Source organism: Anolis carolinensis, chromosome 5 (assembly GCF_035594765.1).
Source record: "Anolis carolinensis isolate JA03-04 chromosome 5, rAnoCar3.1.pri, whole genome shotgun sequence".
NCBI lineage: Eukaryota > Metazoa > Chordata > Lepidosauria > Squamata > Dactyloidae > Anolis > Anolis carolinensis.
This window is the reverse complement of record NC_085845.1, coordinates 200,127,992-200,143,093: the sequence shown is the minus strand read 5'-3', so window position 1 is coordinate 200,143,093 and position 15,102 is coordinate 200,127,992. Positions and strand designations below refer to the sequence as shown.

General features: G+C 44.3%; 1 protein-coding gene across 2 annotated transcripts in view; it reads right to left on the bottom strand.

The window, feature by feature from the left end:
* Positions 1-3,825: 3,825 nt before the first annotated feature.
* Positions 3,826-15,102, bottom strand: part of exoc4 (exocyst complex component 4) — a 474,612-nt gene continuing 463,335 nt past the window's right edge. For both annotated transcript variants that reach the window (XM_062981249.1, XM_062981250.1), the window contains one exon: positions 3,826-5,492. In XM_062981249.1, the coding sequence (XP_062837319.1) occupies positions 5,255-5,492 (238 nt within the window). In that variant the 3' untranslated portion in view covers positions 3,826-5,254. The remainder of the gene's footprint in view (positions 5,493-15,102) is intronic.

Here is a 15,102-nt window from a genome sequence, read left to right as displayed (position 1 = left end):
ATCTCCATTTCTAAGCTGAAGAGCCAGCATTGTCCGTAGACACCTCCAAGGTCATGTGGCCGGCATGACTGCATGGAGCGCCGTTACCTTCCCGCTGGAGTGGTACCTATTGATCTACTCACATTGGCATGTTTTCGAACTGCTAGGTTGGCAGAAGCTGGAGCAACAGCGGGCGCTCACTCCTCTCCCAGGATTTGAACCTGGGACCTTTCGGTCTGCAAGTTCAGCAGCTCAGTGCTTTAACACACTTTGCCACCGGGGCTCCCTATGCTATCAGTAGGATATATCAATTGACCCAAAGTGGAGAGGAACCAAAACAATGGATAAGGATGCAGAAAATGAATGTCTACCTGCCTTGGTAACTCCCAAATCCCAAGGCTTTTTGCTAGTTCAGGTGAGTCATTTGACAAGTTCCTTTCTCACTCCTTCCTCAAAGCTTCAGTTCCTCGTCTGCAAAATGGGAAGAGGAGCATCCTGCACCATGGGAATTGTGACTGAGAATGGAACCAAGGAGGGAAAGTTAAGTGGGGCAAGCGATTAGTTGGACAGAGCTGGAGTCGGCTGGGAGGTAGCCCACTCATTATGTGAACCTAGCCAAAATCACATCATCCCCACCCCTGCTATGGGGGAGAGGGGAATTAGAATCCTAGAATCCCAGAGTTGGTAGAGGCTTCAAGAGCCATCCAGTCCAACTCTATTCTCCCATGCAGGGAAACCATCAAAACACTCCTGACAGATGGCCATCCAGCCTCTGCTTTAAGTTCCCAATAGAAGAAGACTCCACCACCCTCCAAGGTAGCAAGGTCTACTGTCAAACAGCTCTTACACTCAGGCGTGTCTGTGCTTGCCCCTTCCTCAATGTGACATCCTTTTATGTCAGGCTCACTTCAAAGGACCAGTCTGAACGCAGATCAAAGATTGCTGCTCTCAAATCCAATCTTTATTGAAGAATACATGACTTTGGAAAAGTCGGGAATGACCTAATGTTTACATACAATCATTTTTATCACCTCTGTCGTAACGTCACACCACACGTAAATATCATCACCAAATCCCACCCCCTGTATCACATTACTATTATTCCCACACATTCTACCAATTATAATTGTTTATACTTTCAACCCCGAGTTCCCAGGCTCTTCTATCTTCTTCTGCCAGGTGCTCCATGAGACATCCGGAATTATTTATGTTATGACTCCAAGTCCAGGGCTTGGAAATTCAGCCCTGGGACTTGGTTCCATGACACTTTTACATATTTAAACATGGTTCATATGTGCCTTTTCAGCCTTCTTTTCTCCAAGCTAAACTCCTCCAGGGTTTGGCTTCCAGACCTTTGGCCACTTTGCCCGTCATTTGGCCACTTTGCCCGTCACCTTCAGACTTGTCCATATCCTTCTCTGAATTGCTTTGCCCAGAACTAGACACAGGTTAGTGCAGGCGAGGTCTGACCAAAGCACAATAGAGCAGGACTATGAACTTTCCTCCATCTAGAATCCAGACTCCTCTTGATGCAGCCTAGAATCACATTGGCTTTTTTGCTTCCACATCACACTGTTGGTTCATGTTCATCTTATGGTCTACCATGACTCCTAGATCCTTTTCACATAGGCTGTTTACTCTCCAGATGTCACCCATCCTATATCTTTCATTTGGGCCTTTCATTTTTATTGCCTAAGTGTCATACCACACATTTCTCCCTGTTGAAATTCATTTTGTTAGTTCTGGCCTAGTTCTCTAATCTGTGAAGGTCATTTTGGATTCTGATCCAAACAACGGTGGACAACAAAGTGGAGAAACAATGTCAGATCCAATCAGGGATTTCTTGCGTTGCTTATTGTTGGCCCTGAGAAAGCTTTGCTGGCTGAGCAAAAGTAAACCTGGATGCCCATAACCAAACCAGTGCTTCACACAGTCGGCTGCGTTGGGAGTACAGGATAACATTAGCATAAGCCCAGGTCCCTGGTGAGGAGCGATGGACATGTGGTGGTGAACAAGGAAGCTACTTTCCGCCATTCCTCATTTCTTATGAAGCCAAAGGGCTGGAGAATTGGCAGGGTTAGTAGTAATAAACGCAATCCAGGCAGCTTGATCCCCAGCTGTAATCACCAAATTTGTTTTTCATCAGTGGCAATTTATGGGGATGTTCATTGCATCAGTGTTCACCGTTCAGTCTGTTAGGCTCAGGAGCAAGTGGCAATCAAGGGAGAAGATTGGCTTGTTAGGATCTTGGACGTGAACATTTGCAATTTCCCGCACTGAGTGCTACAGCAAAATACCTCTGGCAAATCATCAGTCGCTCTATTAGAAAGCTGCCCTTGCTTGTTCTTGGATGAATCTTAAATCATAGTTTCTAATAGCAAACGTTATGTGGCGCTTGTGGCAGGGGCCTTATCATCACAGCCTGGGCCTCTCAGCAAATGTTTCTAGATTGTGTAGACAAGGATGCTAAAGGAGGGAGCCTTCCTGATTTATAATCCTTGAAGTAGTTTGGAGGATGAGGATTCACCTGCCTGCTGCAAAATGTTCTTATCCTGGGCTTTACTCACTTTCAGAAATTCAGAAGACTCTTCTCTTTAGTGAAAGTGTTGAGGGCCAAGTTAAGCTCAAAGGAGGATGTGTGAATGCTTAGTAGTTGTGCATGGTGCTAAAGGGTGACAAAATACATGCCTTCTAGTAAAGAAGCTTCCTTTATCCATACAGGGCATTTCAGACGGGCCTCAGTTTGGTAGGTTGGGCCTATACTGAGTCAACCTTTGTGTTGACTTGTGCATGTGCCTTCAAGTCCCCTGCTGACTTGTGGCAATCCTATGGATTTTGTAACATTTTCTTAGGCAAGAAATAGTTCTTTTCCAGCTCCTTCCTCTGAAATATATCTTACAGCACCTAGGATTTATTGGAAGTACCCCAAACAAATATGATTACCACTTTAAAAATTGATTCAATGGGTTTACTTCAGGCGAACCAGCAGGATTCTAGCCATCCTTTGCCTTCTCATACCCACATTCAATTTAACAGAACAGAACTGGTCCAATATTTGTAACATCTTGAAGGACAAATGCTCCTGGCCCTCAGTTTCTCTTAGGGAGAAGTTCCTCTCACTGGCCTCAGTGTTTGGATCCCAATTAAGCTTCCAGAGTAGCACTTACATACACTGATTTAACTGGACTGAAGCGATAATAATATAGAAGAGAGGGCACTTCGCCCTTCCTGATACCCTAATACTGAAAAGGCATCAGATTTCATTTGATCTTGGTGGCTAAGCAGGATGAACCCTGGTTAGTATTTGGATGGGAGACTGCCAATGAACCCTCATGTTGTAAGCTCTATTTCAGAGGAAGGAACTGATAAAACTACTTTTGAATATTCCTTGCCTAAGAAAACCCTATGCAATTCAAGGGGACACCTCAAGTCGACAGGTGACTTGAAGGTACACATACACACAGAAGGTCTACTAAAACATTCTGGAATATGCTTTGAGGCCCAGATGGATGGAAGTTCTCACCACAGTCAGGTAATGAATTCACACCAGGTTTGACTCCAGGTTTTATAGGAGCTCTCCAAGGTGCTAAACTCTATTCCTAGACTAATAATAGCTAAAACATGGGGGAAGAAGAGCTAGGCATTAAAGACTGGAGAGATAAACTGGGGGAATATATCCAAATGGCCTCTAGTAACAGAGGAGGAAATAATGTGCCTCCAGTGTTACCACTTGCAGGATGGGAGGGGAGGCTTTTCCGACTCATCCTTCTTAATAGTCATGTCATGGAGGATGCTGAATTAGCCTAAAAAAGCACCAGTGCATGCAGGCAAACCACAGTACAGTAATTAATGTTTCCAAAATTATCCTTTAATTTTCCAGTCGAGCCAAGAGGAAAACAGCACAAGCAGCAATGGAAAAGAGAACACAGAACCAGGCTACACCAGATTTCAGCTTCAAGCTATAGGTGGCGGCATTGGGCAGCCAGTATGGAGAGAGGAAAGATAGGCCCGCCACTGAAAGACCAAGGCTCTGTCCCGGGGCTGGTGCTTTTTTACTTACACTTTGCTAAGAATGAAGAACTCACTGGGCTTCAAAAGGTGAAAGAGAGCTAAGGGTTTGTGAGCCTGGCTCCTCCAAGCCTCTGCTGAAAGAAACTGTACCATGGTGACATTGTTAGAAGGAGATCTGAGCTACTTAGAGCAAGGATGTGCTTAAGGATGTCTAGGTAATAGTTCTGTGCATTTTGACAAGGTGTAGCTTTTACAGAATTGGGGGAAATCTAGATTCTTCCAGAGAGATAGTTCAGCACACAGTGGCAAAATATTAGAGAGGATTATGGGACCAATCTAAAATGGAAATTTGGTCAAATGTGGTCTGCATAGATTAGATCTGCCACATAAGAGGACCTCTTAGATCTGTTGCAGAGGGGGAAGCGTCCTTGTTTGTAAGACAGCCGTAAACTTCCACGTTCTGTCTTTGAGTGGAAGAGAGAAACTAAAGGAAATCCTTTACATAACCACCAACTCTGAGAGATAAGCGTGGTGGATTCCAGTTGACTGCTTCAAATAAGGCAACTGAAGTTGATTGCATTTCATGTAAGTGCTTTATAATTTGGTACACTATAACATCCTTGCTCTGTTGCATAAGGGGTGATATAAATCCAAAGTCACTAAGGTTATTTGTTTGCTGCACACTCCTTCCCCGTTTTCCATCTTCTGGCATGAATTTTGCCAGGTTCACTTTATAGACCAATCAAATACCTTTCAAAATGGTGGGAAACCTCCTTAAAAGAGCTTCCTGGGAATAAATGTAGCTGCATGTCACAAATAACACCAGCAACATTAAAAGCTACGCTGTTGGTGTGGGATTCTTTGCCTTCCTCTGATGTTCACAGCTAGGACTGAATTTGGGCTTGAGTTGTTTTTTTAATGAACAATCTTCAATGCTATAGACTCCGCTGGGCCATACGAACAGAGCAAATTCAATCTGCTTTTGTTTTCCCTCCACAAAACTCAAAAATAAACAAATCACCCAACATTTGTATCTCGGAAAGCAACACTTGGGAATCTTATACATCTTCTTAGAACAAATGCAGACATGAGCAAACCTTGGCTCACCCGGAGGACCAAAGTTTACTCTAACTGAACCCCCCTCCCCTCAAAGCCTAATAATAATCAATTGCCATCAAGCATATGCCATTCTGAAGCACAGTAAAGCAACCCTCTTCCCAGGCCACCTCCTCCCACTTAGCTTCCACCATGGAAAGGATTGGGGCTACACGGTGGTGATCTTCTTGTCCTTGGTGGCCTGCTTGATGGCCGCTTGCTCACAGATGATCTCCTTCAGGCGCTGGAGCCTCATGTTCTGGGTGGTTTGGTCCCCGACGCCAGTCTGGCTGCGGTGGAGCAAGCTCAGTGCATAGATGTACTCCAGCTCCGTGTATTTCACTCCTTGGTCCACCACCAGGTTTAGCAGCTCATCTGCAGTGTTGTACAGCATCTCGTAGTATTGCCTGTAAATCAAAATAGAATGTTACATATTCAGTTCATGCCTCTATTCCATCATTATAATAATAATAATAATAATAATAATTATTATTATTATTATTATTATTATTATTATTATTATTATTATTATTATTATATTTTTTTCCTCCTATGGGATAGAATGTCCATGACATCACCACTGAGGAAATGAATCTCTGTAGATAGATGAGACAGGGGTTTCTTTGCAGTGGTAGCTGCAGTTTGGTGAGGCACCAGCACGCTTTGGTAGAAAAGGCTAAAGAGTATGTGAAACTACAATACCCAGGATTCCATGACACTGAACCATAGCAATTCAAGTGGTGTTAAACTGCATTGATTCTCCAGTGTAGATGCACCCAAAGACTTGCTCATGGAGGTGTCAGATGATTCTCACATGAGTTTTGAAATGACTGAACCATAACTAGGTGTACTACTCCAATACAGAGCCATCACAATGTAATAGTTTGCCTGTATCTGTATGTGTGAGAATGAGAGCGAGATATGCCTTCAAATTAGCTCCGATGTTGTGACTGCAATGAATGTGAGCTTCCATTGCTGAGATAGGATTTGAATCCTGTTCTTCCAGGAAGAACAGGATTCAAATCCTATCTCAGCAATGGAAGCCCACATTCATTGCAGTCACAACACCGGAGCTAATTTGAAGGCATATCTCGCTCTCATTCTCACACATACAGATACACACAGAGGCCTCAAGGCCTCCCCTTCTGAAACCCTTCAGTCTTTTCTTTCTTTCCTTGTTAGTTCACACCTCTCATGTCTCACAAACCATTTCTCCTTCTCCCTGCCTCAGTGGTTGGCAATGGTAAGCCTCCTAGGCAAATACCTTGCCAAGAAAACCCTATGAGAGGGTTGCCTTAAAATTGGAAATGTATGGAAGGCACACACAACAATAACATCCCTTGAACCTGGCCTAAGAAAAGGCAAGTGCATATCCAGGAGATGTTAAAATTTAAAGGTAGGTTCTAGGGCTGGGATGGAATACGAGCATTTTTAGTCCAGTTCTCTATTTCCAAAGGAAGAGCCATCAAATGCAATCTCTACAGTGCTCTTATATAAATATAAGGGTTCTCCAATGCACAAGAGAGGCAAATGGCTGCCTCAGAATATGCTGGACATGTGTCTCCTACCTGCCTCCAATCCGATGCACACTGCTTTCAGAAGTCATCTGCCACTCAGCTGGAAGATCCGATTATTTTTTAATTAAAATAAACAATTGCTTTAAAGGGGAGGGGAAGGCCAGTGTGCTTGCCTTTCTTTTTAATTGCCTACAATTAACGGGGCGGCCTCTTTTGGCCCCGCTGCCTCTGGCCGGCCGGCCTCCGCAGGCGGCATCGTTCACTTGATTAGCCGCTCCGTTCACTGCCCGCCTCCCCCGTCTTTGAAAAGTATTAATAAATATTGATCAGGCGTGCTTCCTGTTTGCCTTTGCCAAAGCAATTCTGATAGGCCTGTCCTGCTGATGTTATCAAATAATGGAATATGGAAGGGAAAGTGGAATTTGCCACTTAGCTGGCCCTCATTCCTTTTTCATAGTTTTTGCCTCAAGCCATTAGAAATGTTTTGTTTGATTTTTTTTTAAAAAAGAGGACGTGGAAGAGACACGCTCGGCCGGGCGATTCTGATCAATGAAAGCTGGGGGAACATCCCTGAGCTGGCATTGTGCACCGCTCTGTCTTGGGTGTTTCATGCACAGCTGCTGGGGAGGCAAAACACACAAATCACAGCTTCGGAAGAAGCCACACGGGAGACATCCAGTCCCACCCCATTCTGCCATGTAGGAAGACATCATTCAAGCATTCCCGAGAGATGGCCATTCCGCCTCTGCTTAAAAGCCTCCCACAAAGATGGTAAAAACCAGGGCGTCCCCTGGGCAACGTCCTTGCAGACAGCCAATTCTCTCACACTAGAAGTGACTTGTAGTTTCTCAAGTCACTCCTGACATGAAACAAGTGACATTCTTTCAAATATTTATACACGGCTATCATGACTTTTCTTAACTTTCTCTTCTCCAAGCTAAACTGAACCTCCTTCATAAGGAACTCCTCAAGAGTGTGTTGTCGAAGGCTTTCATGGCCGGGATCACAGGGTTGTTGTATGTTTTCCGGGCTGTATGGCCATGTTCCAGAAGTATTCTCTCATGACGTTTCACCCACATCTATTGCAGGCATCCTCAGAGGTTGTGAGGTATCCTGAAGAGTGATTCATGACTTCCAAACTTGGACCATTTTGGACTTTCTTCTCTGGATGCCTTCCATTTCATCCATTTCTTTCTTGAATTGCTTTTTCCAGAACTGGATACACCTGGATATTATTCCAGGTGAGATCTGACCAAAGCAGACTGACTTCCCTTCATGTGGGCATTATAGTTCTCTTCATGCAGTCTGGAATCACATTGGGTTTTTTAAAGCTGTTGCATCACATTGTTGACTCAATTTAAGCTTGTGGTCTATTAAAACTCCTAGATCCCTTCCACATGACACATGAAATGCATGAATTATACAGAGATCCCATGAACCTCAGAAAGGGTGGAGGTGGAAAAGAAGGCCTCACACACCACTCAGAATGATTTGATAAAACTGAACCACAAAGTCTCCTGTGTAGTTGAGCCCCATCAATCAAAACGACAGTAAATCCATCCTGCTCAAAGGGCAGTGCCAGTCTGCAAGCCATTTGGCTCCTGATTTCTGGCAAAAGGAACAACTGGAGCCAATGGGCAGAAACATGGTGCCAGTCCTTGGCACTCTGGAGGGAAACTCCCACCGGTCCGCCATCTCACTGTACTAAATGAAGCCAATTGTTCTAGTCCATCCAAAAATAAAAAGCCTGCCTTTCATCTACTCTACGCAGCCTTATTTGGGACTGAGCTACACTTAAACATATGGAGGACACACTTCTAAATACACTTTGGGCTTGGAAGAGTCTTTGGATTTAAGGATGTTTCAATGATAATGGATAGGAAAGGCAATTTGGCCTCCCCCAGAAAGTATTAAATGTAACAGGGGAAATTAATAACAATCTGCTTGCTAATGTAGGATGCCTCCTCCAGACCTTAAAGACACAGTCCCCGGTTACATTTAACTACAAATTTCCTGCATTTACACACAAAGGTGCTTGTGTTATTAAAATAACCTTATTTTTTTCAAATCCAACTATAAATTAGTTGGCTGAAAATGCATACATGCAACTCATAGTCTTAAGGGTACCACAAGGCTCTTGTTAAATATTATGGATAGTGCTCAGTGCTTGAAAAATGGGGATTCTGAGGGCTGTAGTCCAACATCATCACTTCTCCAACATCTACATGTACAAAGCAGCAAAAGCAAAGGACAAATCTCTGACTCAGAGAGCCTAAAATCTTAGTTTTTATTGTAGTTTGGTGAAAAGACAAAACTAATTTGGATTTATGAGATCAAAAAGGAAAGTGGGCCATAACATAAGATGAAACGGTAGAAAGGGATAGTGAAGAACTATAGCATTGGAGAAGCTGCTTCATTGCTATTACATTAGAAGGGCTTTTTTTTCTCCTTGAGAACAGGAAACATATCTTAGCCAAATCAGAATTCAATCAGGAATTTCCCCTGATCACTTCTTTTACAAATTTGTGTGTGTGATTTGTTTAGCTTATAGAAGGCTGGTCCTGGGTGAGAGGTGAAAATTAGCATTTAAATGGAGAAGAGTGTTGATAGCACTCAAGGTAGGATGCTTCACCCTTCTTGCTTTTCTACTGAGTTTTTTTTTAAAATATGAGAAACCTACCTCCAAGGCAGTAAATTCACAATAATATTACTTCTCCCCATAAAGCTTCCCCAGAAAAAGAGGGATTTTTTTGTCCCTCCAGTGTTTTTAAAAGTGGTATTTTTGGTTCAAGATTATGGAACATGTTCTGGTTCGAGGGGAAGGCCAAAAGTGATCAGTGGATTATTGGATGAAGATTGCTCAGATGCCAATACCTGAAAAAGCCTATGACATATCCCCCATGTGGTCAAGCAATATCAAAGAGTTGTGAAGAAAGTAAAGATTATTTCTGAAATTATTCTTTAAGCTTTAACCTAATATCTAGTAGTATTTTGGGCCCCACCTACGTTGCCTTCGGCTCCAGCTGCCACTGAAATGTGGCTCCTATGAAACTGCCCCAAATTGAAGGCAGCTCTTGCACCAAAACAGGTTCCTCACTCTTGTTCTTGGTGGGGAATAAACTTCAGACATGCTTCAGGCGGTCTCCTTTTAAAGTGCAAAATGTTCCCAAAAGGATGGGCAGGAACAAACGCTGGGCCAAGGCTATTCCAGGCAGAACTTCAAGGATGACAATGAGCACTATCAATGGGGCTTTGAAATAAATACACCAGGAGTCAAGGGGTGAGCGCCTACATTGAAGAGGCAGAGCGTTGTTGTCAGAAGCCTCGGCCCCAAAGACTAGCAGAGCGTTAATCCACAGTCCAAGGTCAAGCCAATAGTCCAGCAGAGGTGCAAACATTAACAGGATAACACAATACAGAAGCCAAAAGTCAGTTCCAGGCTCGTAAGCCAAATAACAGAATGTCCAGAGTACAAGGTTGAGTCAGAATCTGTAGCTGAGGTCCAAGGTAAACCCAGGGTTCAGGGAACACGAGTAGCCTCTAGAACTGGCATTACAGCCAGCAACAAGGAGACAGGCTTGAGCTCCTTAAATCCTAAGTCCACAAATGTTCCCCTGTTGCTGGCTCTCTTCTCAAGGAATCTCAATGACCTATGCAGTGGAAACCTCTCTCATTGCAGGTCCACAAATGATGGAACAGTTAACTCTCCCTCAGCCTGTTCAGAGGAACTCGCTTGTACTTGTTCTGCAGGCTGAGAAGTAGGAGCTCCTTCCATGGGTGCTTCTTCAAGGCTTGGCCGAGGGAGTTACTGGCGCTGCTGGGACCCAGTTCCATCGCTAAGCCTTCCACCACCATCTCATCCCCGCTTCCCAAGCTGTCCTTGACAATTATGCTCTGCTTAATTGTCATGCTCTGCTTCTTCATACAGGACCTCAGTTTTTTACTCCTAGGGTGTTCTAAGCACTGCCTGCACAGTTTCATGTTCTCCTTCGATACTGGCAGCTGTCAATCCTTAGGAGGAGCTCCTTCCATGGCTGCAAAAAAGCCAATGGTAGAGAGGAGGAGGGGAAAATTCCGATGGCAAAGTAGCAGCTGATTTTAGCTGGGAGAGGAAGAAGTGAAAGTGTGCTCACCGGTGGCATTTACTCTCCTTCTCCTCACAGCCTGGGGCAGCTATGTCTTTGGCATATTGGTTGCCCACTTCCTTCCTCCCCTTCTCACTGGAATACAACAACCCCTTTCAGGGGTTCAAAGCTACAGTGGGAGCTTTAGAGGGGGCACAAAAGGATGCTGAATATTCCCCTGTGCTCCAGGGCAGGTCTTCTTTTTGCTTGCGCACAGGATGCTGCCCTATGCAATCTGAATGCCACTTGAGTCACAAGTTTCTAGGGCACATCTACCCTGACCACTTAATGCACCTTGAAGGCAGCTTGAGAGTGGCTATATGTGCTATATTAAGGCTTTCAAACCAGGATAAGCAAAGTCCGGGGATGAGCCAAAATGAAGTTTTCAATGTGCATCAGTGCACTCTAGTGTAAACCAAGTAAGGATACTCTGCTGTCCAGCACATGCACATTACGGAGGGTGTGTGGGGGGAAAACCTCACATTGTCAGTGGCCGTCAAACCACAGATACTGCAGATCCTTGGATTGATCTGAACTAGTTCCAGAAAGAACTGTTGTCTGCTTCAAGCAAGTGTGAATGTTGGAATTGGCACTGAATAGCCTTGTAGTTTCAAAGCCTGGATGGTTCCTGCCTGACTGGAATGAATTAACTGTGAAATCAGGACAGTTAACTAAAGAACAGTACTGAGCAATCAGGGAATTCCAGACATGATGTACTGAGGGCCAGCTAACATCTCCCAACAAAGGATTCCTCTCTGAAGCAGGAAGCAGGCAGGCCTTGAAGGTGGAAGGGCATTCTGTGGTAATCAAGGTGGCCAAGGGGAACATTCACAGTCGCCTGAGACAGATAAGAGTTGTCCCATCCTGGATATCTTTGGTGAGATAGAAATAAACATCCCACTTATCTGTTTTCAAACAGATTTCATAATCTCTGAAGATGCCTGGCATAGACATGGATGGCCGTTTGGCAGCAGATAGGGTTGTGAGGGAATGGGATGTTTAATCGGCTTTTCCTGAATCCCTTCTTATTATCCAACATATTCAGTTATCTGCCAGGGTGTTTATGTTGGATAAGTGAGACTCTACTGTATATCTTATATTATCTGCTTAGAACTGGATTATATGAGGCTCCTTCTACAGAGCTGAATAAAATGCACACTGAAGTGGATTATATGGCAGTGTGGACTCAAGATAATCCAGTTCAAAGCAGATAATATAAGATTATAAATGGGTTATATAGCTGTGTGGAAGGGCCTTGAGTCTACAATGCCATATAATCCAGTGCAAATTAGATAATCTGTATTTTATAGGCAGTGTGGAAGAGAGAGTGAGGCCTGAGTAGGTTGCTAGGAGACCAAGTGGGCGGAGCTTAGTCTTCTAACTGGCAGCTATTGGCTAAAGACAATTATTCCTCTCCCTCTAATTAGGACTTTATTTTTCTTTTCTTTTTGTTGTCGGAACCTAGGGGCAAGGATGGTGGATTATGCTGCCAAATTTCTAGGTTCTGGGGCTTGTACTTTTGTTGTTTAGTGGGAGGGGAGGACACCATTTGTCTTTTATATATATAGATAATATTATTTTGTATTATTAGTATAATATTGTATTACGTTATAATAATATTAATATTATATGTATATACAATATATTATATATTTATACAGATGTGTATGTGTACATATATTTCTGTGTATATATATATATATGGATATGTGTGTGTATATGTGTGTGTATATATCTTATACTCAAGTATACGTGATGGATTGTCATCTTGGGGGCTTGCGTGTTCCAATGAACCTGTGGGCACAACCACTGGAGTCTCACACTCCCAGGAGTGGCCGCAGGGGGGGATCCAGACCAAGAACAATCCGAAGACCCAAAGACCTCAACGGCGGAGCAGGCGGAGGATAACATGGTATATGTTACAACGGCTGTGAAGGTGGAAGAAGGCTGCAACAGACTGAGAAGCCACTCTCGTTGTGTTAACCACACCACTGCTGGGACCTCAATCTGTGAAGACTGTGTGTTGATCGGCCGTGCACTGACCTCCACACATTAAAAAAAATCACACACAGGCATCTTCCAAGAAAAATACAACAGAGATGGAAGACCATCATCCTCGAACTACGAGGGATCGCCTAAGTAAGTAAGTAAGTGGTCAGAGAAGATGTGTCCGAGGTAACAAACTCTTGTCAATGGCAGCACCCTTTCCAGGCTTGCTGCTGAGTCAGCTGGTGCTGCTGGTGAAGGCGCACAACTAAGCCATTCAGCTGCAATGAGAGATCCTCTCTGGAGATCTGATGCGTCAGCCAGAGATCACACGTCATGAAGCCACCACCTTATGCCTGCGCACCTCACCTGGGGAAACCCTTGGCAAGTGATACATAATTTACATGAAAGAATGCATGCTTCCAATGGCGTTACACTGCTAGTTAATCAAGGAAATGAACAAAAAAGCAAGAGATAGAAAGGCAGAACGCATTCATTCACCCCACCAAATATTGCTTCCAAACCGTCCTCAGAGACGGGGATCCTGCCAGCCCCACGCAAAGTGTCTGACAAAGCCGAGAAGGAAGAAAACCCCCCGTTTCCCTCCAAGTGCAACTTTATAGGGCATTAAAGAAACACCCTCCCCACTTATCTACATCTTTAATTAGTTCTATAATATACTGATGATATCAGGCCTAATTAAATTTATACAGATAAAGGGCAATGAAATTCTAACCAAGTGAGCTGGAAAGTACATATTAAACAGTAAATTTAATGGTTCAGGCCGATAAGTGCAGTTTCCGACACAAAAAAACCCTAAATTCAATTTAGTGTGTTGTATTCAAATTGATTCTGCATGTGCAAATTATTGGAGGGGAGGGGGGCTACCAGGGGGGGGGAGAGAGCAAGCCGGGATCTTGTTCATCTATCAGGGAAACGGCTAATCCAGTCTATTTAAACATCACTTATTAATGCTTGCCGCGGCACGTAAGTCAGCGGGATTTGCATTTTTACTGCGCAGAGTACAAAAATTATCTGAGCTCGGCGCCAGTTTATAAAGAATATTAAGCGACTTCCCTCCCCTCCAATGAAGGCAGAGGTGGAAATGCAATGCCACCCCGAAGAAGAGGAAGGAGACCGTCAGCACTTTGGCGGGGGGAAAGCAACGGGAAGAGTGTACCAGTCAGCACAACACACATAATACAATTTCAGCTGCCCGCTGGGAACGACAAAGGCAGCTCTCGCGGCACGAAAGGCGGAGAGTTTGGGAACTGCTCTCAGAAGCCCGACGCTGGAACAAAAGGGCTCAACGGCAGCTATCATTGATCTTGGCTGGCCTTCATTGTCCTTGCCCTTTGCTGGACTTCACTGCCCTGGCCCCTGTTTTACAAGCTGAGGGGCTAGTTTTCTTGGGACTTCAACTCTTGGAATGAACCCCTAGAAGCCACTTGGGCAAAACAAACCAATCAATGCATTCAGACCTTTTTGAAAAGAGGCTCCATCTAACAATTAGGAGGAACAGATTGACTCTTTGAAGGTCTTTAAACAGAGACTAAATGGGCATCTTTTAGGAGAGCTTGAGTTGTGTATTTCTGCATAGCAGGTCATTGGACTAGCTGGCTCTCCTGCTCCCTTCTAACTCACAAGATTTTATGATTCTGTGTGCTCTTCATAGATTCGGCTTGCAATGGGCCACCAGCTGGCCTACTAACCCAGGACATAAGCCCCTTCTCCTGCTTCAGTGTTTCCAGAAGAAATGATCACCTGGAATTGAAAGGAACTGTGGCAAGGGGACTGAGTATTTGCATGCATACTCCCTTTAAAACCTTGGAAGAAACCACATCCAGTCCAATCCCTGCTATGCAAGAAGAAACAATCCAAACCTTCTCATCTCCAAATGAAGATCTCCAGCTCCCTAGGCTACTCCTCATAGGGCTTGGCTTCCAGGCCTTGGACCATTTTAGTTGACCTTTTCTGGACACTTTCTAGCTTGTCATATAATCATAGAATCCTAGAGTTGGAAGAGACTTCGTGGGCCATCCAGTCCAACCCTCTGCCAAGAAGCAGGAAAATCACATTCCAAGCTCCCGCGACAGATGGCCATCCAGCCTCTGTTTAAAAGCCTCCAAAGAAGGAGCCTCCATCACAGTCTGAGGCAGAGAGTTCCACTGCTGAATAGCTCTCACAGTGAGGAAGTTCTTCCTAATGTTCAGGTGGAATCTCCTTTCCTGTAGTTTGAAGCCACTGTTCTGCATCCTAGTCTCCAGGACAGAAGAACAAGCTTGCTCCCTCCTACCTATGACTTCCCCTCACATCTTGATACATGGCCCACATCATGTCTCCTCTCAGCCTTCTTTTCTGTTGGCTAAATATGCCCAGCCCTTTAAGCC